This window comes from Varroa jacobsoni, unplaced genomic scaffold, assembly GCF_002532875.2.
Source record: "Varroa jacobsoni isolate VJ856 unplaced genomic scaffold, vjacob_1.0 scaffold_602, whole genome shotgun sequence".
NCBI classification, from domain to species: domain Eukaryota; kingdom Metazoa; phylum Arthropoda; class Arachnida; order Mesostigmata; family Varroidae; genus Varroa; species Varroa jacobsoni.
The window spans coordinates 130,552-157,753 of NW_019213504.1; the positions used below are offsets into that span (position 1 = coordinate 130,552).

The 27,202-nt window shown below is 45.0% G+C and overlaps 1 protein-coding gene across 2 annotated transcripts in view; it reads right to left on the reverse strand.

The window, feature by feature from the left end:
- Window positions 1-27,202, reverse strand: part of LOC111261861 (band 7 protein AGAP004871) — a 329,925-nt gene that overhangs the window by 60,117 nt on the left and 242,606 nt on the right. For both annotated transcript variants that reach the window (XM_086968873.1, XM_086968872.1), the window contains one exon: window positions 6,970-7,073. In XM_086968873.1, coding sequence (XP_086824999.1) covers window positions 6,970-7,073 — 104 coding nt within the window. The remainder of the gene's footprint in view (window positions 1-6,969; window positions 7,074-27,202) is intronic.

The following is a 27,202-nucleotide window of genomic DNA, read 5'->3' on the forward strand; positions in this document are numbered from 1 at the left end:
AGGACGATCGCACGATTGTTGACATATAAGTGGAAATGAAATAGAGCAAGTGGTGGCCTTTTCTAGTTCGCTTTACTTATTTTATATTATTGTATTGTGCTTTCGTGTTTGCGCTACGCTTGTCAAAAAAACTGACAGTCTCCAGCGTAGATTGATGTTCTCATTATGTCGGTAGTGCGTTTGTTATTATTGGACGGCGACTTCGGCTATTCGTCGCGACTGTTATTACTCGGGCAGCTGCCAACGCTGATTCAACGTCAAAAACTGTTCGAGCTTTACTTTGGCACCACCATCAATGCCGCTGTTATGGTGGCCTGCCGGTCGGGTCGTACCTAATACGTTCACGATCTACGACCATTTACACAACGTTCCGTACTCGGCTAGAAACTACACCTCAAACTGTTCTCACCGACTGATATAATAAGAGCAATAGCTGCACGTTTTCGTTGCGTCGGCATTGTTCGTTCGGTAGGGTGCCGGCGCTACACTACCAGCAGTAGCTATTACAACAATTGCAAACGGAACTTAGCCACTCTATCTTTCTTTTGACGGGTGCACACAGTTACCAGACTTGGAGCTGCTTGCTCTTTGCTCTGTACTGCACCCCACCTGCAAGCTACCTGGCTGGCCGAAAGACTGATGGGTAGCAATCTAGGGGTAATTCAGGACAAAAGGTAAAAGGACAGTGACCAGCAAAGGGGCGGCCGCCGAAGCACCTCGTCCTGAATCATCCTCTGAAGATTTATGAGCCTCCGGGGGTCGTAGCTCAGGTGAATTGAACGAATTACGAGTCGAAGTGAAGGGGTCTCAAATCGAAGGGACTGCTAGTGAATCCAGCCGAAGATTCCCTGTTATTGAAGGTAATTCGGGACAGCTGGAAGAGAGAATAAAGCAATGGCTGAGGTAGTTACTGGAAACACTGGAGTGAACAGTGTGACCGGCAGCAAATTATCAAGCGGTAACACAAAAACGCATTAGCTACACGAAATGAAAGGTAAACTCCCAAACCATGTTTGCTCATTTGGAGTACAATCCATAGACCTGCCGACTCTCCTATACAACTGCTGTTCTTTTGCAGCATGTCCAGTTTACGGCGCACTCTCGTAACAAGTCACCTCATGTTTCTAGCTCTGTTAGTATGTGCTTGGCCAGTTTTGGGAGCTCGCATGTTTCATGCTTTCCCTAGACGCTGGTCAATACATCCCAACCAGCCTTCGTCACATTGGCCTCTTTTGACCCAACGTAAAACTCGCACTTCGGCTCGGGTTGCGTAACTTTAGCCGCTTCGCAGTTTGCCGCTATCCGTTGCCCCCGTAACAATGTCAAACACGACGCAGAAGACTCATACAGTTTAAGCTTACGCTTCTTCACTTGGCACAAACTTATCTATGGGGCAATGGCAAAACCCGGATCAGGACCAGTTCGGCAACTGGCGGCATCAACTTCGTCGACTTCGCTACCTACGAACATCCTTATGTGTTTGCCCGTCACGGGAATAGCAATCTAGACCAGACCGAACTACTCCTACATCGACGGCAATACCAAGAAAAGGTTACTCTCGTTTCGACTCTGAGGTAACATGCAAATCGTCTAACTGCACCGGACAGAGCAACAAACTAGCAAGTAAACGAAGAGCTATTTTTGCGATCGTCGACGAAAAAGCAGCTTTACTTTACGGAACATTGACCGACGGACATATACCTAGCGAGTTAAATATACACGTACGTAATGAAATACTCTAATACAACGACGACTATGATATAGTTGTACCGATGATCATTTTTATTTTCATCGTAACCACCATCACTATTATTATGAACATGATCAAAGGTAGCATGAGTTGCCGGTTGCTGTCAGAAGTAGGGTTCAACTTTCAACATCTGCTGGAAACTTCGGGTTCCCATCACCATTGCCCCAACCGCTCGTTGACATCCCGCTATTGTTGTTATTATACTAGATCTAGTTACCGTTGCTTTTGCCCCGGGCGGCGCTTATCGCTGTTTCTGTTACCGCTTATTGTGCGAATATAATTTACAGGGAGGGGTCTCACTAGACAAAGGAGGTAGCGAAGGGCTTTTTTGGAGAGTCGTTCTCGACTCATATAATTAACCGCACACGGCAAGGGCTCAGCGAGAAATAAACAAGCTAGCTTTCGTAGTGTTTACTGTTGAGGGGAAGGAGACAAGGGCGAAGGGGGGATAAAGCCGAAAGAGAAAAAAACTTGTGAGGTATATTTTTCGTGGAGATCTCTCATGGCAGGCAGAAAAGACGCAGACACTGCGTGGTTCCTCAGTTGCCTACCAAAACTAACTCCTAAGGTTCGAGGATGGCGCTTAGTCTGAGAATTTCAACGATAAATGTTTCAAGCTTAGTTATATTCAGTGGTTACGGTGTTTGCCATAATTGCGTGGATGTACTAAATGATAGAAGACAAGCGGACCAGAGAGCAAGCGCTCGATGTAATTCAGTTATGCACAGATGGATTAGACTAACGAGAGGACTGAAATAAGGGGGACTGTTATTGGGTGTCATCCGTGGCTTCCTGTAGGCGGAATCAAAGTAAAGACTGAGATGGTTTTCTATATTTAGCTTTTTCACACGATGACATGCAAGTTTGATGAGTAATTTCGTTATTTTGGTAAAGAAATTTGTACTTTAAATATATCTTTGTGATTAATTAAAACCGGCCCTTTTCTGTCGTTATTGCGAATCGGATTTGAATATTTGGTTCAACCGTCTTTTTCTAGGACCCCACTAACTACTGCACGCATTGCTTTAATTTAAAGTCCTTGTTTAGAAAGACCCCTGTTCAGAACGTTTATCTATTTTCAACAGTTAGTTCCAGCTTTCATCGGCAAATTATTGTTTTTCTTTTTCGATGATCTGGATGGTAACAAGTATACGGCCTGTCATGAGTGCGTGGTAAGAATCTGCAACTTCAGCACAAATCGCAGCTGACGATGGAGATGATAACACATCGCTTTCTAGGCGTTAATCCATCTTTTATTATTGTCCAGCTGTATCGTGCCTTTTTTCAAAATAGTTTTTTTGCCACCCATCGTTGTCTCTGGGGAAAACAAACTATTCTGTGCAGTATATGTGTTCTAATAAGCTAAACAGATCGAGCTCTAGCTATCCAAATTACGTACGCAACGCGTTCGGTCTGCCTGGACCACGTCGTTTACCTCAGCTTTCCCTCATGCGGTTTCGATACTGGCTAGATATGAGCAAACGATAGAGGCCACACGGAACAGGGTCAGATATTTTTTTCTAATTTATTCTGTTCTTTTTATCAGCAAGCGCTGGAAAGCAATTCTGTGATCTAATTCATCCGCCTCAACTTGGCTCTCCTTAGCTAGTTTCGTCCTGACCGTAGCCAAAATCCTTCAGATCCTTTTCTTCGACGCATCATGACAACTCTTACTTAGCAGTTGCTTTGCACTTCAACTTGTACACTGCTGGCGTATAGCGCCCTGCGTAGTTACGTGAGATATCGCATGATAAGCCGCCTTCAGGAATGCCTAGCATACTGACATGCTAACATACTGCACGTATATCCATATAGAAGCACTTGTGATGCTTTCCATTGCTACAAGATCATATTCTCTAATCAAATGTCAAGCAGCAACCCACATGCAGATTCATCAATCCGCCCCAGGTGTTGCCCAGCCAGCAAACCCGACTTTGGATTAGCCGTGTCTTTATATTGCTCGCGTACCTAACAAGTTTCTCACCTTCACTCGACTGTTTTGTCCTTTGTAAGTTCTAAGACCTTCAATCGGTTCATTCCTTCGAGAGGCGCTAATGACGACGAGGTTGCCAAAGACACTTAAATAATGATAATGGTCGCTCAAAATGCGTCTTCTACTATCACCCCGCTTGTCCTTATATTGGTCCATTGACGTTGCTGCCATCACCGTCCTACTGTTACTACAACCGAATGGAGAAGTGACGATCGGGCCTATTTTCCCAAAGCAAAGCTATCTGCCCGTCTATGACTGTAAAAGAATGAGCGAGTCGCAAGTTCGTGGACTCGCTTCGCGTTCATACTCATTCTGGGTATCTGTTCTCGTACACTGACGTTGATCGTCGCTTCTACGAAAATAGCCGACGTCTTGAATATGTCGCCATTCTTATCACTCGTATTATAAATAAATAGGTATTCACCCGTACAGACACCAAGAAAAGCATCAGGTAAAAGGCTTTTTCTTTTCCTTTCATGCATAGCTTTTTCAATAGATAACAGATTCGTGTGAAAATCAGGACTATCTTTAATACTGAAAGACGTGTTATATGTAGCTACTATTCGTGTCACAAATACCGACAACTGCGATCTACGCTAGTGCCGACCTGCGGCGGTGATAATGCTCAATCTAACTTACGTTTTTCTTTGCAAAGGCCCCGTCGAGTGCGTTTCATTCTTTGCCCTCGGTGTGCGCTTGGCAAGAACTAATTTCTCTGCGGGTGACGGATCGGTGGTACCCGCTACGATGAGTTTCCATAAAATGAGGGCTCATATTCACTGTTTTTTTTTCGCACGCTTTTCGTGGTGGCTATGTTATTCGTAGCATCAGCCATATTTCCACTGCTTCTCACTTCCGATGTTCTCAATTCGTCCTTGTTGTCGTGATCATCACCCTTTGCGTTTTGTGGAATGATTGCCGGTACTACCCAGGCTACTTACTGCATGCCATCATTTCCTTAGCATGATCTCAGTCGAAATGTCGACGCATCGTAGTGGCCCGACTCCTGTCACAGGCTCAGCCGGTCTATCCTATAAGGCCACGTACCCTTGTAGCAAACTTCGTCTTTCTTCATCGTATAAGCGCTGCTTCTTTGCTACCTTCACGGTTTACACTGACACTTTACCACCGTGTGCCCGGCCTTACTGTGCCCCAATGCTTTCCACATTAAGTCACCTTTATGTACCACCATTTGTATGAATTGCCAGGTATAACAGACCGATAACAAACACAGGGTAAACATATTCATAGCGAAGAATTGTAACTTATACAGTCGTTGCGTTACAGACGTGCCGCAAAGAAGAGATAACTTCGCCTAAGTTTAAGCACGCCTTGACTCTAGAGGCAACCTTCCGTGCTGTCTGAATCGAAAAGGGGCAATAGAAAGATTGTGATCAGTACAAGCCCATAGTAGAAATAGATAGGAAATATCAGTGCTGTTTACTATATTTTCTCAATTTCTGTACGGAACTGCAGTTCGCGCTGACGTAAGTGACCTGGACATGGTGGACGATTCTGTCAGAACCAGCAAAACAACGGCAGATGCCGTAATAGTGACATCAGCACAAGTCGACGGAAATAGGCATAATGGAAATAGTGAAAAAGACGCTCACACTCACTGGGGCAATCGCCAGAAATCAGCACATGGAGGAAATTCAACAGGGGCTACGATTGGCCGAATGAATATGGAATATATGAGTATATTAGAGCAATTACTTCCGTCATACTGCAGGAATGATAGGCGACTGGCAAAAACAACCAACTACTAAAAAGTAGGGCTGATGCTGTTGAGGATGATGGCGTGTAGCACTTCGTGTAGTATATACGGACAGACGCCGCAGAAATTTCTAACTTACCATACACAACGGATAGCCGCTGGGCAACACGGCGGCGTTGAATCTACTCACGCCTACCATTCATCGTGCCATCACAATTGTATACGCTATAATCGTATACTGCCGTCGGCACTTTACGTTGCAGCGCCACCGGTGGCTGAGGAAAAGAACAACGGATGAGAAAGAAAGTGGAATACTGATCCCTGTAGGTGCACAAGAGCGCACCGACAAAACCACAGTAGTAACAAAAAAAAATCTGTTAACTGCAGTAGCATGGTAAAGCTGCGAGCCACTTCTTTTCCTTTAACCTTCCCTTGTTGCAATAATAACAATCGACAATGTGCTGCTCTATTAGAGTTTGTTCAGGGCAGCTAGTTGATAGACGATTTTCTTTCGCGTTTGACGGGTCAAGCCATCTCTCGGCCCTAAGATTCCGGCAGTCTGTAATTGTCTATAACGTTGTCTGTCTGTCTGTCTATTCGACCATGCTCTTTGCCGATGCTCAGTAACTGCGAAACATCCATTCATTCATTCGATGAATGCATCTTTAGCAGCAGAGACGAACACGCCTATTTGGACACTACGCTATTATCATGTTCGACGAACAGCGCCCGAAGCAGCAGTGTTCCCAAGCCACATGCCAGTTCTAGCCGATGGCCACACTTCGAACATATAGTTAACTAGAAACACCCACAAAGAGTAGGATATCGAAAATCATTAAATTTTACTCAGTGCCTATCTTGGGAGCGACATCGATGGACCGAAGGGTAAGCTAGTTGTTTACAAGCCTTGGTCAGCAATCACTGGGTCAGCCCAAACTGTAGAAGTAACCGTTGGGATGTAGCCCTGCCCCAGTAGAATTTATAAGCAGAGCACGCAAAGAACTCACGCGAACGCATTTGCCCATGAGAGGTAAGGGTAGCCTGCTCGCGAAAAAAAAAACCTTGCAGAGGAACTACGATCTGCATCGTCAATATTTATGATGAAAGATTAGGTTATAATAACGAACTGCGAGGACACGAACAATGAAACATACATCTATCTGTTCAACGTATGGCTAACAGCAAAACGGCGCAGCAGGCGTACGTATACACACGCAATAATAACTATATGCTCTAAACTAGTATGAAAGTGCATTAGATCGCGTAGATATTGTACACAGGCGACAAATAATTGTGACTATCGCTTCGGCACTAACGGCAGGACTTGAGTTTGATGAGTTTCTTTGCGACGATTTATAACACGAAACGCGAAGATTATGTGGCTCATACTAGATTTTAGTCAGAGGCGCGCCATTCAAAACTAGGGTAGCAATGTTAAAGAAACTTACTATATACGGCAAGCCTGTATCAGCCTGGAAGTGTATAATATACGAAAAATGTAGTACCTACCTTTATGCAAAAAATAAGTGAAAACGGGAATGTCATCATAATGAGAAGAATCGAAATTGTGGTTAGGATATAGGCACATATATCGGGACCCTCGGAGGCGGACGCTGAAAGAAAACAGAGATTTGTATTAGTAATTATATTTGGCACGCGTGCATTTAACCTCGACGTTGATACAATATAAATAGATCCCTTCTAAAGCAAACCTACTATTGTGGTTCGAAATTAATCAATTTTTGTTGGCCGCCATATTGAATTACTCGTTTCTCGTTAATGTTGACCCTTCGCCCTAGTATTGACCCATCTGTAGACACTTCAGACTTTGCGCCTGACACAGTCGAATCTTTATCTATACCCATAACAGATGTGAAGGTCAATATCAAACTGATTGATCGGTAAATACGATAATTCAACTAGACCTCAGATATTCTTCAATTACACTTCCGAGTAGTTTCGCTCGGCTATTTGCTTATTTATTTAATTGCATTGGAATTAGCAGTTTTTTGAGTCGCTAATAATAATAATGATAAAACTAATGGTACTCAATGAACGTAACTAGCTCAGAGACAGGGCGCTTATTTTCCATTTTTGCGTATACCCACCATTCGGTCTGTAGGTAGGTTTAGGCTGTTCGGTGTTAATTGCCTGGCCGACACGGGACATTTATCTTTATTGGTTTCCTCAATGTTAATTACTTCAACAGATTTTTTTTGCTTGCTTAACGAGGTGGGATGAGTGTGTATCGTTGGCTTTAACTTCACATAACGCTTATGCAATGATAACCGATAATCAATCAACATTCGTGTAAACGAAATAAATTTATTGCACGATTTTATAGGGAACGCCGTGATTTTTTTCTCTCTTCTTGTTTATGTAATTACGTGTATTTGAAATATACTGAAGGAAACGTCTTACGTTCACTCCTGTGTTTTCGCGTGCCTTTTTTTGCATCAAAAAGCAACTCGTTTGAGTAATCAAGCCACTTTTTTCTTTCCGATAACAAAATTGTCACTAGACAGTTGCACCATTCAGTGATTATAAGTAGTCTAATTTTTCACTATTATAATGAACTAATGGGCTATAATAACTATGAGGGACAATTGGTCTCTAATATCTAAAGGCCTCGGTACACGCTTGCACAGCTAACAGGTAATACCCAAATGTTTCAAATATTCACCGTTTCCTTACCAATTGCCTGTACCTTAGAACAAGCACGTTAAAATCTTTTGTTCGACAGCGTTCGTGGTCACAATATTACGACGAGGGAAGCCACATAAACCGTAAGAGCAGCCGTTCTTACTCAAGAATGATAAACCAAAAACAGACGGGTCGTCAGCAGCTATACAGGATTCCTATTCGTTCTAATTACGCCGTTGCTGTGACGCAGTCCCGTCAAGCTTTTCTTTGCGGACCGATGGACGAGCAGAAGGCGGAAAGGATCTTATCTTTTCATATCGTTTAGCAGTTCTGATCCCACCGGGCCTACGTTTCGTTTATCGTCTTGTCTACCCTGTAATGCATAAGCGAGCTATTCGCGTTCTTGGCAAACGTCGAAGACTTCACAAAAATCTAATGAGTAGTAATAGCCCAAAAAAGTGGTTCGGGCTATTCGTTGATCTTTCAACTGGCTCCCCCGGTTTATTTAATCAACCATGTAGCATTGTACAGAAACGCTGAGAATGACAGGATCGTTCGGTTTTCTCCCTGCTACCGTTATGACTCTCCGTGCGCGTCTGTTTGACGATCTGGTCCACTAAGCCGTTTTGGAAACAGTGGGCAAAACAAACAACGTCGTTGCATGCATCGCTGGATGACAAGCCAGATTGTACTTGCTAGACCCTGCTAAGCTGGACTGACTTAATCCGGTTTGGCTTGATTTAGGGAATCGGCTAAAAAAAAAACTCCAACGCTTGTTACGCTAAACTAGCGCAGCAGCGGTGCAGCCTGCTGCCGTAAGTAAAAGAGACATTATGAGATATGTACAGACACGAGTCTACGAGTAGATCTGGACAATACGATGAATTAGACATCGCCGTTTGCGTCCTTGCTATTGAATATTATGCCTATTTTATGGACTGGAAGCTTTTACACAGCATCCGCACCGGATTAACATATGTCCATCGTATATTAGTTACCAATTCTCGCTCAGCATCTACTGTCTCTGACACAACACCGCTGCCGCTTTAAAATGTCCACTAACCCGTAAATATCGAGATACGTGGACGAAGGACCATCTTATCGTGCCTTATAGTATGTATTATATCTTCAAATAGCTAAAGCCTAAGCTCTAATCAGATAAACGGTAGGCGGTGGAGTTACTGCTACTTGTCCGTCGGTTTATCTAATGAACAGAATCGCGGTTGCTCGTTACCAATGTCACCGGTAGGGAGTCAAGGCCACTCGCAGTAGTTTTATAATTTGCACCACGTGCAGTCGTGGACTCAGTCCTCACTCTGTTGGTACTTGATTCGCTACGTATACACTATTTAGTGGCAATATTTATCCATCTTGTCAATAGACCTATTTTACCCTGTTATTCTATGCTGCACAATGTATTATTTGCAAGTGTAAACACGAGCAAGTCCCATTTTACCCAACCGAATCACACCTTTGCCTCGGTACTACTGTTACTGAGTTCCCTAGCGCCAAGCACACAGAATGTAGGCCCCCCATAAGGGCACACAAGTTTTGTTCTCGCTTTACTCTAGTGTCTCATCTCCCCTTACCCTTCTTCTTTCGTTATCATAGTTCGCATCTGCAGCTGTGTAGCTATGCGCTCCCCCGCTGCCAACACTGTCCCATCATGTTATTTCATTGGACTTTTACTACAGGGACAAACTTTGTTTTCGTACCGCATCTACCCTACAACACATGCAGGCTGGTACCAACCGGGCGGCAGGCATATGGCGTCAGGCTGGTAACCCCCATAGTCCACTAGCTCTTCCAACTCCTCTCCAACAGAGGAACGTTAGGGGGAGGCATTCTCTAGGCAGCCGCCTATGACGTAAAGACGCTGCGATAACCGCAATAGCAGTAGTGAAAGGCGCGTGCCTAAAGGAGGGCTAATCTAATTAAGTTATGGAATAAGGTGGCTCATGCCACCGTTATAGCAGTAGCGACGCTAGTGGCCGGGGTAAACGGTGGCCGCATAAGGGATTGAGAAGGGTTAACGGTGCAAGGGCATCCTTTTTGCATATACATACGTATCTCTATAGTATGGGCATGTGATCAGAGGGTGACGATGCCACTCTAGAGATAAAGTCGTCACACGACTGCGACCAGACGGAATTAGAAACCTACGTAAGGTTCTTATAGTTGTTACAGGCTACCCCTCATGAAGCTCTAGCTTCGGTTGAATTCTAGTTTTCTCTTTTGTCGCTTTCTCCCTCTTCTATTCTTTTTTGTATGCTGACGATTAAATAAGTTAAAAATATTACGTTATTCTTGTTCAGTAGTGAGATAATACACGAGATTATCCTACATTACTATATATATATATTAAATATGACAGAAGAGTAGCGAAGCTTTGTACGCTGCAATAACAAATGGCTGGCAGTTTACAAAACAGACTATTTTACTAGACAAAAGAAGATCCGTGTGTACAGAGTATAAAAACAGTTGATCGCTTTCTCACCTTTTAGGTTTTGTAGGCGTCTTACTTTGTAATCATATTACGATTAGATACAAATCAGGTATTGTGGGCACGAAAACATAGTTTAGCGAAAAATTTAAGTAAATAGTAAATATTTCAAAGGAATGGCGTGCTTTTCCCTATTGTTGAACAATGTTCAACACAGATTAATTCTCTGTTTGCAAAAACATAAACCGGTTAGATACGTGTGTCTAATAAAACAATTGCACTCTCCACCTGTGGGTGATTCACGTGAGAATCTAAAAAACGATCCCACGTTTTTTGCCCAATTTAAAAATTGCAAAATGTAGCTTGTATCTCGAAATCGTTGTGTTGGATGAACGAATCGCGCCATTTGCTAGCGCAATGAAAAGTATGATCATAAGAGTTATAATAATAACAATAACTATGTTTACTAAATGTTTAATGTTCGCGATTACCATGGCCAGTCCCGATCGATATTACTAAATGGGCCGGAACCTGGCGGCGAATGCATTCAGGCTTATAGGTAAGCCTAACATAAGGCCGTATGGCTGTTGAACGAATTGGGGGAATCCTGAATTATTAACGGTGGTACATGTAAACAGCAAGCTCATATCATAAATTTGGGTGGCCAACTCCGCTATCCGGAGATAAGGGTGAATGGCCTCTACCGTTCTACCGTTACTGCGATGTTTACGCCATCTTTGGTCATTTTCTTTCTTCTACCGCTTACCAGCACTCACTTACCAATCAAATGCGCGAAAAATAGAGAGACTCGACCGCCGCGATAGAATATGCCCTCTTGTCCCTCCTCCGTTTTTGCTTGTCTGACGTCGGAACCCTGATCTGCTCAGACCTGCGCTGGATCCGCGCATAGATCCATTTACCCCTACCGCCTATGTAAATGCCCCATAAACATCTCACTCTTTATTCCTTCCTCATTTTGGACGTGCAAAGTGGTATTATTGTTGAAGAAATAGCAGCACCAATGAAGGGGGAATTTTTCCGCTGACAGGCCACTAGACAGACAGGCAGTCCTCTAGGCAGTTCAGTTCAATCGGGGCAATACGACGGATAGGCCATGCAAGGGGTGAACAGACTAAAGAGATTGCATCCAGTAGGTCATGCGGAGGCCGGTACGAGACGGTGCACTTTGCTGTTGCCTAGTAAGGTGTAAAATGAGTTATGCTCAACGTATCTTAAGAAGCGGCGGAATCAACGATGCCGGTAAGCCAGCCACACCGTAAACAGCCCTTCTTTAATGAGTTTTACCTTTTCTCTTTCTCTCACGTTGCTTGTCATCGCCCGCTTTTTCTTCCTGTAAACGCTGCACCGCCAATGAGGCTTGTTTGTACCACTTCTATAATAACTGTGCAAGTATATAGCAGCGGTATTAAAACCTGGTGTTCCCGCGTAGGTGCCACGTTTTAGTCGACCCACCTCACCCAAAGAATGAGGATGTATGCGGTGACGAAGGTGGTAACAATGGGGGCTCGAATAATGCCGAGTTTCCTCTAGGGAGCCCTTGAACTACTGCGGGTATGACAACTAACTTGATCACTAACAGATGCCGCAAAAATGCCCACTAGACGGCGGTAGTATAAGCCTTAGCGTAGTTTACACAAGTAGTTGTACATTTCCCTGTTTCGCTGTCAAAACAATAGTCACTATGGATAACTAAGGGCTGGAGTCGTATGGAACGACCTAATTCATTTTTGCGTATAGTTATTGACAAATATTTTAACTGTTTATTTATGATTACTGTTACTGCTGAAACTGTTTTTTTTTTTGTAATATACATTAGCCACTCTAAGAGAGCTTGCGTTTACGCAGCACTCGTACGCGAGCGGCTCTGTTGCTCAGTCTCGTATACCAGTTCGCTTGTAATTAGATAGGTGGTAGTGCCGCTACTCCGGACAACGCAAACTTTTGATCTCATTCAGGGTCAGCTCTCGAATCTGTTTTGGCGTACGAATTCTAATAGGGGTATATGGCAGCAACCTGCAGCAATCACTAGTTAATTTTCCTGTTTAGCCTCCTTCTTGTAAAGGCAAAAATGTAAGGAAGCGTGAAGGTGTCACCTAAGCTAAAGCAAAGGAGAACGGTGGGAAATCTCAGCAGCGGTTGTTCTGCCAGCAATTCCGATAGGGGATAATCGATTTTGCGAAGTCAGCACTTTACTAGCGGCTTACCGCTCGTGACTCGCCTATACCGATCGGTTTAGGCGAAAGTCACGAGCTTTGGGACGAGGAGCGGCCTGAGCTGAGAAAAGGATACGGACGACTGTTAGAATGGCTACTGCGACTTCGCTTCTATGGTAGTAATGGTTGCAGTGGTAGAAGTGATACACTGCGTCAATGTAAGTACATCATGATTTCACGTTTTCGTCTTCGTTCATCACCTTTCACGGGTCGACTCAAACCATTATCCAAATAGAGCTTGAGCTGAGCATCTACTAAATGATGTAATGGGTATAGGGACTAGGCTATAACGGGTGGAGGAACGCTCACTTAAGCGGAGCGTACCATGGGTCACGTCCCACGTTGCCGTGTAAGCTATTGAGTAGCAAGCGAGACGGATGATAGTCTGCCTGTCTGTATATACATATATTATATATGTTCTTATAAGGGTAGAGACTACACAATATGTATGAGGCTGTATGGGATAGCTATAGTCACCGCCCGATTACTACAGAATAAATTCGGTTCTCCTCGCACGACTGTAGCCTCGAGGCATCCATTTGGGGGGTTGGATGTCGCTAGTCAAAGTACCATAGACAAGCTATATGTGAGTTGTCGCTTAAGAAGCCATCGTAATGGAGCAACGCCTGCTGTTCTTAACATCTTCTAGACTGAATGATGATTATGATGCGACAACGGAAGCTGCGCTAGTGGTGGACAGAGTGATGCTTCTATACTGCAACTACTAGAAGTTGTCAACGATGCTACGGATATATATCGAACCGCCACAGCTCGTATAGTTCGGTTTCGTCAAGAACTCCGCTCAGATCAGCTGCTGCTAACCAAAAAGGGAACTTCATTTGAGTCACTGATTTTAAATCTGCTATGAAGAAAGACGATGGCTGGCATTAAGCATCGTCTCGATGTCTTTTTACCCATTGCTCCTTTCTCACCTAAGCCGTATCAAGCTCAGTGAACTAATATCAACAGTAGATCATATCATGTAGCAGTCTGACATCAACCATCGAGAAATCGAGCCAGCCAATATCGCCAAAGATGGCGAAGAAACATTGTAGTTTGCGTTATACATAGCCGGCGACAGATAAATATTTGTTGGGAAATGGAAGGAGCTCTAGCTAAATTCCACCGATTCGAACTAACGCAACGGTGATGGTACCACAGTTTCTCGCGATCATCGCTTCCACCTTTACCACTATCGCTAGTGGCTTCATGTGGCCTTGGCAGTATTGTAACCTTAAATTAGCAACTCCACTAGAAATGCCTGACCCCGCCTGAGTTCGGAGCGACCTACCAACTGTACAAGAGGGCCATCCAGCATTAGACAGGCCGTACACAGACCCTAGACACTGACTTCGTTTCCCCCTCAGTGCTTTCTCCTGTACTGATCTTGTCCACACCGACTTCCGCCGGCACCCGGAAGAAAAGAGGAGTCTTTAGTCCATCAGCCAGTTGGCTAGAACAGCACCACAGTATCATGGGAAGCTGGGTGTATCATATTTTCCTTGGCATCGTTGGCCCAGCAGCCGTCGCCCAATGGTTCCTTGATAGAGATGCTGCTTTAGGATAAGGCGCAAGTTGAGAAAGAGACGAAGATGCGAACGGGGGTGGGGAGCCCTAAGGGCGTAGCTTCAAATGCGCTAATGTTTGCTTGCCACAATTTAGATCATTTTTCATCCATTGTTGGACCCATTGCCATTGCGATGGGATGCAGGTTGGCGGTTGCGACGACAATAGTCGAGCAAGAGCTTCAACGGTCCGTTTGCTCATACTGCACACTATGCAGTATTACAGCCCCATCCATATAGTCGGGCTTAAATTGCCCCCGTAAACAAACTACCACGTCCACCTCTTTAGAGTCTTCGTGCCCTCAATGTCTTTTTCTTCTGGAGCTCTCCCCAAGGTTTCCCAAAGGGCAACGTTTTGGGACTTGCTTCAGGAGGGAAAAAGTCTAAAGTCTAGGCTAAAAGCCTTCCCCAAAAGGGGTAATAGACTGCTGAGAAACTGACCGCTGAACGCAGTCTCTTTGGGCCCAACCTTAGGCCCTGACCCTCTTTCTTCACTGCATTTGCCCTTCCCCTGGAAGGAAGAACTATTCGCGCGATACCTGACCCACGGACGAAGCGTTCGTAGTCTCGGTTTTTCTGTCGTCTATCAGAATTTTGCAATTTTGCATTGCGCACCGACTACGAGCATGCCTCATCCAGCACAATCTGTCCGTGGCCGACCATCGTGTACGTCAGCGCCACTACTACTGATTCCACAGCTTCTGCAGATTTTGTGACTGACTGAAAATGATTCTAGCCTGCGTATTAACCGCACCCAAAGTCATCTTCTCGTTATGTACGTTATCCATTGGTACGCTAGGACATTTTTCCTTTTTTGGATTTTCCTGATCTCACCTTGCATCGTTATGTTCTTACCTTACTCCCCCGACGTCTGTTACCCCAACTATATAGTCATGCTAGCCTCTAACGTCCTCATTGGTTTTTCTCGATCAGCCTCAGTCGCTATGTAATATGGTCATTGCGACCGCCCGTCTGAGCATTGTTGGCCAGTGCAGTTCATGTTCTAACCTTGATCTCGTTGGTGGTTTTGATGTCGATGTCGAAATCGGTCTGGTTCCGGCGGCGTCATCCTTGTCGCGTTTTTGCAGGCGAGATAAAGCGACAGCAAAAATCTGCCTCGGCTTTTTTTGCAGAGGTCGTTTCGCCGAGTTGTCCACTACCAAAGGCATGAATACAGCACAGAAAAATCGATATTTTTCTGTATATATTTCAGCCGAGCTAGCCCGCTAGACAATGCTACTCAAATTGCAATATAGGGGTGACGCGCTAGGTTTTTGCTTGGTCGCCGCTTCGAGCTGTGGTCGATACGAAGTGATCGACACAACACAACATCGCACCCACTGTCACCAGATTGCGACTTCGTCAGCCGCTGAAAAAGCCCCCAAAGAACATGAAGCTTGACCAGTCAATGACTTGATTCCATCGAGGAAAGAATGTGCCATTACCGCCAACAGCACACGAATACATGGCAGCACGACAAGCCCCGTCTATCGAAGAGCTCGTGCCATCTCGTTGCTTTGGCAACAAGGCAGGTGCCGGTTTCTTGCGGGAACAGAAGGAAAAACGAAGAAGGCGGACCAACCGTTCAAACGTGCTGAAATAAGACAGTGATACGTCTGCCCAGAAGAGCCACTGACGGCAAAAGCTAAAGACTGCGGACTCGGCAACACTAACTATTTAAGTATAGCGTTACCTTGGATCTTGTGGATTTCCCGACTATTTCGTCTTCATGCATGAAAAGATCGTAGTCGTAAGTGGACGAACGAGTACATGAGAGAAGTTAAGCAAGAAATAGATAGAGTATGCGGCAGACCAGTATGACTGACGATGGTGAGATTGGTCGCGTTATTATTATATTAGAAGCAGCAGGAGTAGCTCTAGTGACATCACTCCATACACATAGACGATTGACAATGTAATGGAACACGTCGAAATATAGAGTTATTCTTTCGTTTTCGTGGGACACCGATGCTTGACACGTGGTTAAAAAGACGCCGCTGCCAACGACAACGACGAGAAGCGGGCGAAGTAAAAACCTAGTGGAAGATGCAGGCGACAAATTTCAATAGGCGAGTCTATGCTTTCTTTTCCCCAACTTTCGTCCTGACCTCCGGATCCCTCTTCGCTAGCTCAATAGAATGAAGAACAAACCCACAAACGATCAGTAGAGGCTACGTTACCAGAAGCAGCAGTCGGATCAGGACAAAACGGAACGACGGATAAACGTATACCGTCGTTCAACTGCAGATCGCTTAGGGTTAGTCTCCCGTCCTGACTGTCCCATAGGCTCGTGGTTTTGTGACATACCATGGCAGTTTTCGCTGCCTCAATGGTCTCGCTCAGTCATTTAACGTATGATAGCCCTCGCTGATACGGTATAACCGGAAAGAGTAGGAAGTGCCACAAGGTATGACCAGTTGCAAAGGAAGGGAGAGCCTATGAAATCAGATCAGCTCAGATAGGCTTGGATTTTCAGACTCAATCCCTGACCCTTGGTACGATATCGATGCTTGACAACTCGTTCGACTAGCGGAAGCGACATCGCAACTCACGTTGCGTACGCTATCACGTAATAGAAAAAACTTCGTTATTATCGCGAGTTTTCAAACAGCGCAAAACTGCCTTCTTGCTTTGGGCCGTCTTTCCATTTGGTTCATCTGGCACTAGATCTTATCGGCACGACGGGATAAATCGAAGAATGGTTGTCATAGCAGAGTTCATCGAATGATTGATGTTCTTAATCAGCGGCGCAGCAAAACATAGGTATCATATTGGAATTTAACTAATTTATGCTACTCACGCTGAACTCATTGTTCAGCAAAGTTTTCCAATAAAAAGCCAATAATGTGTTCTTTCTTGGGGTGTATATTATAAAAATAGAAAAAATGGTGATATGGCATTTCTGCCCACTTGCTGCTAGTCCTACCTCCATTTACGCTAGTGCATCACTTAGTAAGAATTCCTGGTTTAGTAACTGCTAGCTGCAACCCCGCGGTACGATACCTTGGTGAATTCCCTTTGAATTACGTAGGCATTGTGTGATAGAGTGATGTACCTGATTCTTCGAATGTACAACAAAGATTCACAGCTGGCTTAACGATGGCGACTACGACCAACGACCGTCCGTTTCTAAAGGCGATCTCGGCGGCGGGCAACTGGAGGCCGCTTCAGTTGTCAAAACCTACTATGTATACGCTCAGCTTTTGCTAACTCCGCCCGTCTTCAAACCGATTGAAGCGTTTTCCTAGATTCGCCTTATTCAATGCTCATTAGATCATCGCAGACTTCTGAAAAAAATCCGGTATGGAGCAGCTCTCATCCAGCTAGACATGCAGCACCAAATGGGCCTTTTCTGGAGCTGAGTTGGAATAGCAGCACCCATTCAAGCACATAAAACTCTACGGGGCTTTACATAGCAAGCGGCGTAAACCCTGAAATCTGTGACAAGCAAAGCAATTTCTTGTTTCGTGCTTCCCCCTGCACTCCAGCGAGATGTCTGCTGTCGAAGCCGTTATTAGTGGTACCCCTACCAGCTTCGCAGCTCCCACTGCTGCTCGAGCGTCCCCTGTTTCTACGAATAGCAAGAACGAAGACAAGCATAGAAAATTCCGACTACGGTCCGCTTTTCTTTCTACTAGACATTGCACTGTATCTTCACGGCTGCTTTTCCTTCATTCATAATTTCCTTATGCTTCGCGCGTTTTGCTTTGTGCTCCTATTGCCGCTCTTCTCTTCGCCTGATTCTGTGCGTTGTGCAGTGTTACCCAGCATTGTCCTATCAGTGCAACAATAAACTTATCCTTCCATCCTTCGACTCATTGATCCCTGCTATTTTTCCATGTATTCTCTCCGTATCTTTTAACCGCCGGTCGCGTTGCTCATACCACCTCAACAACAGCTTTTTTTAAGTGCTCATCTCCTGGCAACGAAGGCTGTGGGTGATGCGGGAGCGCTGATCTCGGTATTGTTCTTTCATGAAAGAAGAGAACAAGTTTCTTCAAAGAAAGTATAATTAGACAGACACCCATGGCAATTTACTTGCTCGCGTTAGAGAGAGATTTAATGTGCTGTCAGTACCTCTATGTGGAGGTGGAAACATCGCGACAGCTAAACAGCCCGTCGGCCTGCTTCGAACATATCAGATTTTCTGCGTTGCTGCGGCCACCTCTGGAATAAGCTCGTGTCATAATTCCTTTTACTTTCTGTAAAACTAGTATTTCATGACAATTCGAAGAAAAGAAGGCGTTTATTTTGTTGGAGTACCAAATAGAAATATACCCGAAATCTATTTAAGGAACCGGAAAAAAAAAGGCACGACGTTTCCGCGTTACCCTTGAGTGTCATATAGATAGCTTAGCATACAACAGATACGCATAGCTTCCAGCTACGGTTGAATGATCCATTGAGCTTAAAATTTATATCTAAACGCTTATTATATTACTATCACATGAATTCATATAATGTAGTCGCGATCATGTCTACGTGTATCCTGGAACTGGAGAAACGTGTTTTGGCGTTGTTTCCCGTTCTATCTACGCCTCGTCGTCTACAATTTGTATCGGCTGTCATCATCAACGAGGGATAAATGTAAGTGACTCTTAATAATAATAAAAAAAGAACAAGCTCATCATAAGTAAAACGACTGCGGCCAATAGTTAGATACTTTTGAGTCCCATACAAAAACTACCTACCAAGAAAAGAAACGACCTGGGCTACCTGGTTGGCCTATTAACCAAGTTTTCCGACCGTATCTTTTTTCCCCATGTACCACCACGAGTGGCTCTGCGACTGCTACTTTTTCTACAACGACTAATATTGGTACAGCTGCTGTTTCTGTCATTTAATTGCACTTAGTTTCAATACAAAAGGCGGTGGACGTTCAAGAGGGCTTTGCTGGCAGCTCTTTCTGTGTCTCCGCGCGTCCGGCCTGCCGGTCGACCTGTCTGCGTGGACTCCTTGGTGCGCTTCTACTGCAGCTTCTGCTACTGTTGCCCTTCCTGGGACGGACCAGTTTAAGCAATACATGTAAACTAAGAGCCGTGCGCTTCGATCGAGTAGGCGTCGAGGGTCAAAGAAAGGGCTTGTATATAAATAGGCGAAAATTCGAGTCGTTGGTAGTAAGTTTGTCCGCTCTTTCGTTTTCGTCTGTTCACGACTCTGGGCGACCACGCGACGGCGACACGCGAAGTCCGCATAAACACACCCCGGCTACCAACATCGTCCATGAGGTTTTCCACCGGTTCCTTCATCTGGGACTCTCAAAAAATGTATATTCTAGACTTTCTCCTCTCTTTTTGCCCCTCTTCCTGGTCTCTCCTTTTATCTTATAGTTTCCACAATAGCGCGGAAGCTATAAAGGTGAGAAGACCGTGCGACGACTGAAAACTACAAGAACAGATGAAACTTTTCAAAACATGTTTTAGTCCGAGCTAGCTAGTGCTGCCAACAAGGCCAGTTTAGAGTACGTCGCTTGTGAACGTAAACGACAAGAATACGTTCCTGTCACTTAGATTCGTGCTCAAAATTACAAAGATACTTCGTGCGTGCCCGTCGAACAGTGTGCGAACATTACCCAATGTTACTCCCTTGGTCTGTATCGCTATTTAGTACCATCAAAGTTGAACAGCGAGCCACTTAGCTATGAGTGACCAGGTACTTAAACTTTGGCGATGGGCGAGGCACTTATTTTTCATGATGTTTGCAGCAAGCTTCTTATAAGTCTCAACTATACAGGCAAATCATGCGCTGGAGGTAAAGGGGCGCACTTCTCCATCTCCGATTATACCATGCACAATGTTGGGTGCAATGTCTGACTTTTGTAATCGTATGAATATATAAACAGATAGATGGACAGATGGACCACTAACGCTACGTGTTCTCACAACGCGCGCGCGCGCGCGCACAAGAGAATGCGTTCAGTCAATCGCGAAATGGTCGGCTGCTTGCTTGCAAACTGCTAGCAATTGCAGTCCGAAACATCAATCGCGACCGGCGCTCGAGCAAACCCTTTGTCGCATCTCCATTGTAGCGGCCACTACTAATTTAAGGAGTCGTATAACGATAGAGACCGACGTTGTTATATACAAACGACTAGCTACAGTATAAAGGGCAAACATTTTTGATATCGGACGGTGATTGCCAATGGTTAGCCATCTCCACATTCAGTCCTTCGACCCTTAAATTACTTCCCCTGCAAATGGCGATGATGCTCAAAGGCGTGCAGCAGACAGTCTTTTTGTTCTCAACCGTTGGCAACATACCAGGAAGCAGACTCGCGCCGTCTACAGTCAGCAATAAACAGTAGAAGGCGAGCATTGGCGGACAGTGCTTAATAGTCTAGCGGTCCCACTCCATCCTGCATCGTTCACGTTACTAGCAGCAGCAGCAGTAGCAGTACGTCTATGATGCACCCGACGAAGTAGATGAGGCATCGGCTAACGAGATGCTTTTGACGCTGCTGCTGCTGGCAGGGCAATTGCTGTCATGAGAGCACGTTTGCTCTTGCCCGCCTATCGCAACATCGCCACACCGGATCAGCGTACGTGAATAGCTGTTTCATCGGTTCAGCTTCCTGTAAAACAGTGTCTATATGAAAAAGCTGGTAAGCTGAACCCAAGCGGAAGTTGAAAGTTCGAAGCAAGAAATAGCCTATGATATCATTGCAGGACGAAAGCCGAAATACAGACATGACTCGACTGCTTTATGGTATGACGACTGATCAAGTACGTGCCAGCATGAGAGCAGCCATAATCATGGCTATTCCTATCGCTTACTCCTACTGCTACTGCCAGCACGAGCACTGTTCTTTCTCAACAGCTACTTGGTCTATTTAGACCGAAAGAGGGGAGACTTCCGCCATGCAGTACAGAGGGAAACACGGCCTACATAATAACAGTGCTAAGAGTCGTCGCTAGCGGAACGGAAAGATCCTCCCAGCGCAATAAGTTGCTGGTGTGGATCAACCGAATCGAGTGTCGTCGGGGGTCCTGACATTGTTGGCGCTGATGCCACCTTCACTGGCTAAAGAGGATTACTCATAGTGACGTTTATGCCAGCAGTCGCGCGCAGTGCAACACCGGTGGAGATGTAGCGGCACAGAATGACTCAACTATGTGACTGTTACACTTCTAACCCTGTGCTGTTTCATTTTTGCCCCACTTTTGGGCTTTCGTTAGCACGACGGTGACCGCCCAACGACAGGAGACTGCTGGGGGGGGCTTGACAGCTGATAGCGAATGGCTTTCCATCTCTGCTGGTTGCCGGTCTCCATTTATAGACGACGAAGGCGATGATTGAAGAGAGGCAAATAGACGCTGCACAATTACGATTGGAATCTGGTCAATTTAGGCTACCACCACGAGCACAGCGCGCTAGTAGTGGAAATCGCCAGTACTGGGCGAACAGCTACTAGCTGGCTGGCTGGTAAGCAGGGCGGCCGGCCTCGTCCTCATTCTGTGTCCAAGGAAAGAGTCAGGCCAAATAACGGCTCAATTCTGTCGTAGTGCTCGTCATGCATTCATCAAGCTCGGTAGAGGAAGGACGATCACCGAATCCGCTATCTTCGACAAGTAATGTATGCACATACCGCAGCGGCCTGACCGTTAAATCCACTATACGTACAAACCAAATTCCCGGAGCCGGAATTGGACCTTGGTAAGCACCGCTTAGCGAACTTCATTTGTGAAAGCTAGCCCGATGATATGTTTTCTTTTTTGATCACATAGAACACAAATACCAGAACACTCGATGTCCACCGCCTAGTTTTCATCCACCGACCGCTCAGTTTGTGCACTAGCCCATGCTACCACCAAAAAAAGGTTGATGAAGAAGAAAATTACAGGGAAAGGAAAGGTTGTCATAAAACAGGTCTCTTGGAGCGACCTCCAGCTCGTTCCAGGAAGGATCCATGTGCTGCAGAAACCAACTAATTAACGAAGCTCGTTCATGCTCTAGAGCGGAATACGCTTGGAGCCACGAATAGCCTGCTCAATTTATAACGTCAATTATTTTATGTTAAAGACGATACGACAAGAGCATGTCAGAAACAACGGAGGCGGCTCGAGCGACGCCGGTTGGAGCGTAGCACTTCAGTTCACCAAAAATTGAGCTTTACCCCTGCGGCGTTTTGTTCGAGGACGTTCGAAAACAGCAGAGCTGCACTACCAGCAACAACTGCCGTAACGATAACGTCAGGATCGGCGCAAGTGACGCAGTCTATCCTGACCCCCAACACGCCCCTATGCTGATATAGGATTGTTGCGTAAAACAATTACATTAGGAACAGATTCTGAACTACGGAGCTGGTATAGCGTTTTCGATTTTCATTCCCCATATTGCCGATTGTCGCCTACATGGCCGTTCATAGGCAAGAAAGCAATGGGGCTTTCCGTTCTATTACCAGACCCCTCCCAGATCCGACTTCCTTGCACGCGTCTCCTTTTCGACATCACATAGTTCCGAAATCTGCAAGTGTTGCCTCCTTACACCCTCCCTAGTGCACGAGTCAAATGCGACGGTGATCCGATCTCAATAGCAAGAAGACTCCAAAGCACTTGCCACAACGCTTTCTAGCGCCTGCTAGGGATGCGTATGTCTTAGTGGGGTATGCAGAAAACAATGAGAGAAAGAGAGCCAAAAAGATTCGAGGTGAGTTCGAACGAAGCTGCAATGTCGGATCAGAACCCGTAGAATTTTGTGACGCCGAAACAATTGTAGGGTTCTATTAAACTTTACCCATTACCATGACGGTGAAGCCGGCAGCTGCAACCGAGTCATCAAGATTCCGTAGCTTTGTGGAACGGTAGATGGAGAAAGGCAGCTGGAGGATGGAGCTGGTGGCGCCGTCTGTCACAGTCCGCAATATAATATATTGGCTAAAAATAACCTTAGTGCTACCGCTGCTGTGGCCTAGACCACTACCGTTACAAAACCTTCCACGCTGCTACGTATTGTAGACGAATACGAGGGGGTGCTATTTACGATTTAGACAATTTTTCGTCGCCACGACTAATACGGGCTGCGTCAACTAGACATATCTAACGCCAGCTATTTGATCGGGTCTGGATAGAGTAGTGTGCCACTGTTACTGGGCTTACGCGTAAGAAGGTCAGGCGTTCCACCTGACCTTCTCACGCGACTGAAGCCCATTGTGCTAATACGGAGAGTGGGGGGTTTACAATTAAAGATTCACTTTAGGGGATATTACGGTCGCAGGTGGCACATTACGAATCAACGAGATAGGTTATGGCAGGCTAGCTATATCAAAGTGCGGTTCTGCCTATCGCTGAAATGGGCGGTGTACATTCTAGTATGCTCAAATGGATTGCAACTAACAACACCTACACCAGCGGCTTCAGCAGAGCTACCAAAGGGCCAGGCTTCACTAGCTTTGTTGATGCGTGATCTCGTAATCTCATATAATTGAATGTCGAGAACGACATACTTCTACCCTTAATTTTCCTGTATCAGCGATCCCAAAATGGCCAGGCTAGGACTTTTTTCAGGTTAGCTAGTATAAGGTCAACAGCAGCTCCAATTCGGCCTGCCGAAAACAACATTATCATCAAGCGAAGAAGCATCTACTGACCGTTAGCTCTGTCGTTCCTGTGACTGCTATTTCATTAGACACATACATATATGTATGTATAGTTCGGGTATGAATTTCATGTCTTGGTTCTAAGACTATATCCAAACTAAAACAAGTATTTCAACGAAACATTTTGCGCGCGTCATTTTAGACTATTATATTTATTCAATACAACGGCTGTCTAGCACAGTTCTAACTTTAATTGAGTTCCAAACCATTAACTCGTCCATTCCTAAATAATCCTCCTTTAATGTGCAAATAACCGTTTAATGGTAGTCGTGGATCGAACGATATTGGTAGGGGTAAATAAAACTCCCAATGGAATTAAATTTTGTGCTGATAGCAGGCCGAAAATCCTAAAAGGGCTGAAGGCCTACAAAAAATCTAGAAGATGCGAAAGCCCAAGAGGCTTCAAAAAGACGACCCGTTGGAGCTTCTTTGAACAGCCCAATAAGCAACTGGTATCTCCCTTTTTAAAATGGCCGTTAATTTCTGTGTAGAAATTCTAAAATATAATAAAAATTATTTTTACTCGTTTTGATAAATTTTCGAGGCTTTTTTAACTCAAACCCCATTTTTTACCCTCCAGTTTACCTCATAAAAGTCTTCCTTGGACATTTCCGAAGTCGTATAAAAACTGACAGTAACGTAGATTATCCATTTCGGGCAAAAAAGTAAATATCTTGGTTTAGTAGCTGACCTGCATTTATGTTTCGATAACGGCGCACAGTTGTTTACCAAAACGGGTTTATTATTTTGTTCTTGGAAAAGCCAGCTTCCGTTTAGTACACACAGTAGCGAAAAAACGCGGGCCCATTATCACAAGCAGTCGATTAAAGTTATCTCGAATTTCACTCTGTGCATACCTTTGTCAAGGGTACGTTTGGGACTAGGCCAACAACGGTAAGCCCAGGCATACGTCCATCCTAAGGAATTCTGGCTGCGTTCATAGTCATCGGTATGGTACCAAACGGTTGACTTATCAGCCCAGCCAAAGAAACGGCCGACTTCAATAAAAGGAAGGATTAAAGTTCTTGTTGCCTATCAGGGTTGCCTCAAACAGCCAGGTTGTAGACCGAGCCTCATTTCGAGGACGCCGACCTCTGCTGACCGCTGCATTGTCTTCAACGCAACTGCAGTAATGATGTTCTACAGCCTCATCGCCTATTGCATCAAGAAGAAATTGGGAGTTTCTGGTAATCCGGGAGTTTGCTAAGAGAACGTGGGGACATATTTGGAGAATATTAGTAATCGCACTATCCGTAAAAGACGTTTTATGGAGTTTCCCAAAATCGCTGGCATTCAGCGACATAGTTGCACTAGGAGCAACGCTCGATTAACAGCATCCGAGCGTCTAACGGCTCGCTTACGAAAATGTCCACATACACGCCGTCTTACAATAGATTCACGCATACCACGTAAGTGTATAATAGATTGGGACGCACGCAGGCTCTTCTGACCTTTAACACACGTGACCTTTATCAGATGACGGAGCAAAACATATCTTGGCGATATGTTCTGAAACAACTTAAACTATAATGGTCTCCTTAAAGCATATTAATCTAAGTATTACTGTAGGCGAGTGGACGCAGAACGTCAACATTTGTCATAGCATAGTATAATTACGGGGCAAAGAAAACATCTTTAGTTCCAGCTTCCTCCGAATGTGATTAACCTGACGCCTTATATAAGTGTACGAATAAGATTTCATATGGGTAAAATATTGATATCAAGTTTAAGCCTTATAGTTAAGTTAGAGTTATCGTTAGCATTTTTCCATTTGCTACGGTTTGCCCTTGATTATTTTTCTGGTTCGCATATTTCATCGATCAGGAAGGCGTACGCTAATCGGAGCTCATCTAAAGGACGACGCTACCATAATATTTGCTCGTTTTTGTTTCAACCTTTATTGACGACAATATGGGTCCACAGGTTTCTTAAGTACGGCTGACCAACCTCAGCACAGCTCCGATACTTTGCCTCGATAGGTACATAATGGTAAAGCTTACGACTGCTCGTGATGAACCAAACGACTATGGCTGCCAATTACGTAATACGTCCTTAATACAACCTTCTAACATTATACGTAATCACACGTCAAGAACATCTTGCACGCATAAATGAAATGCCTAAATAGCTGTCCTTGCATAAATGGCGCTGAACGGCAATACGCTATTGTCTGAAGAGTCACCAATCCCAACAGGTACATAGAGCCGCTTTGCACATATGAAAGAGACAGTGTAGTTACCTTGGTCTGCCATTGCATGTTTTTGCTAAACGTTAAGTAATGATATGTTTACATCCATATACGATGGTTTACGTCGCTTTAGATGCTTACTACTAATGAAATTATTATGTGTTTCTGGAATCGCAATGCAGATCAGGACAGACCAGGCTACCGAAAGCCTATTCATTATAGTGCTGTGGCCAATTTTCAAACAGGTTACAATTAATATAACATCCGGGGTAATCTTGCATTGTTATATCGTATCTGCAGATACGAGTAACGTTCGTTGCTGTTCGTCTTCTGCTGACTGTTTCACATTATACCGTTATAGATACTAGAGACTGTGTCTGATGGGCTCTGCGAAGTTAGAAGGAGTGGGGCAAGACGCTCCAATAGCTTATACATGAGTACAACAACAATGCTCCTCTAACAATGTGATCGGTCTAGCCGTATACATCCAAACATCTTGCCCTCGGGGGCAAGCAAGCCGGGGGATATGTGGACACACAATGAAGAGCCGAAGCGCCTTCAGCAGCAGCTCTATATCCCTGTGCGTTCGCCACGGCTTTGCCGAATATGCGAACGGTGCTAAGCTATAGCGAACGGTTAGCCAAAGCTTTGTTGGAGCTGTTATTGTTATTTGTTAGAGTCGTTATCGTTGTTACGGACGCAAGCTGACTGTGCTATCCGGTTGTAGTCGTCGCAGCACTGCGGTGTGGAGTGGGGAGCAGCAACCTGTTTCACTAGAGAGAACCAGGCTTTGAAAGGAAGGACGAACCGAGCGGAAAAACCCTCGCAGCCTCCGTCTCTCGGTGCGCGAAAAACGCGGGCTTGGGCTCTAGTACTGTTACTGGTGTTAACAACTGTTGTAGTACCACTGCAATTAAATAGGCCGTAGTCGACGAAATGAGGCTTTTGGCCCAAAGTCCATCGGTTGGCTACTTGTTTCTACCACGACTGCGGCTGTTATCGTGGGGTTATTAAGCCAGCGGCGTCTATTTCTGCTGTTCTTTTAGCCTGTACTGTTTCTCTCACCTTGATCGA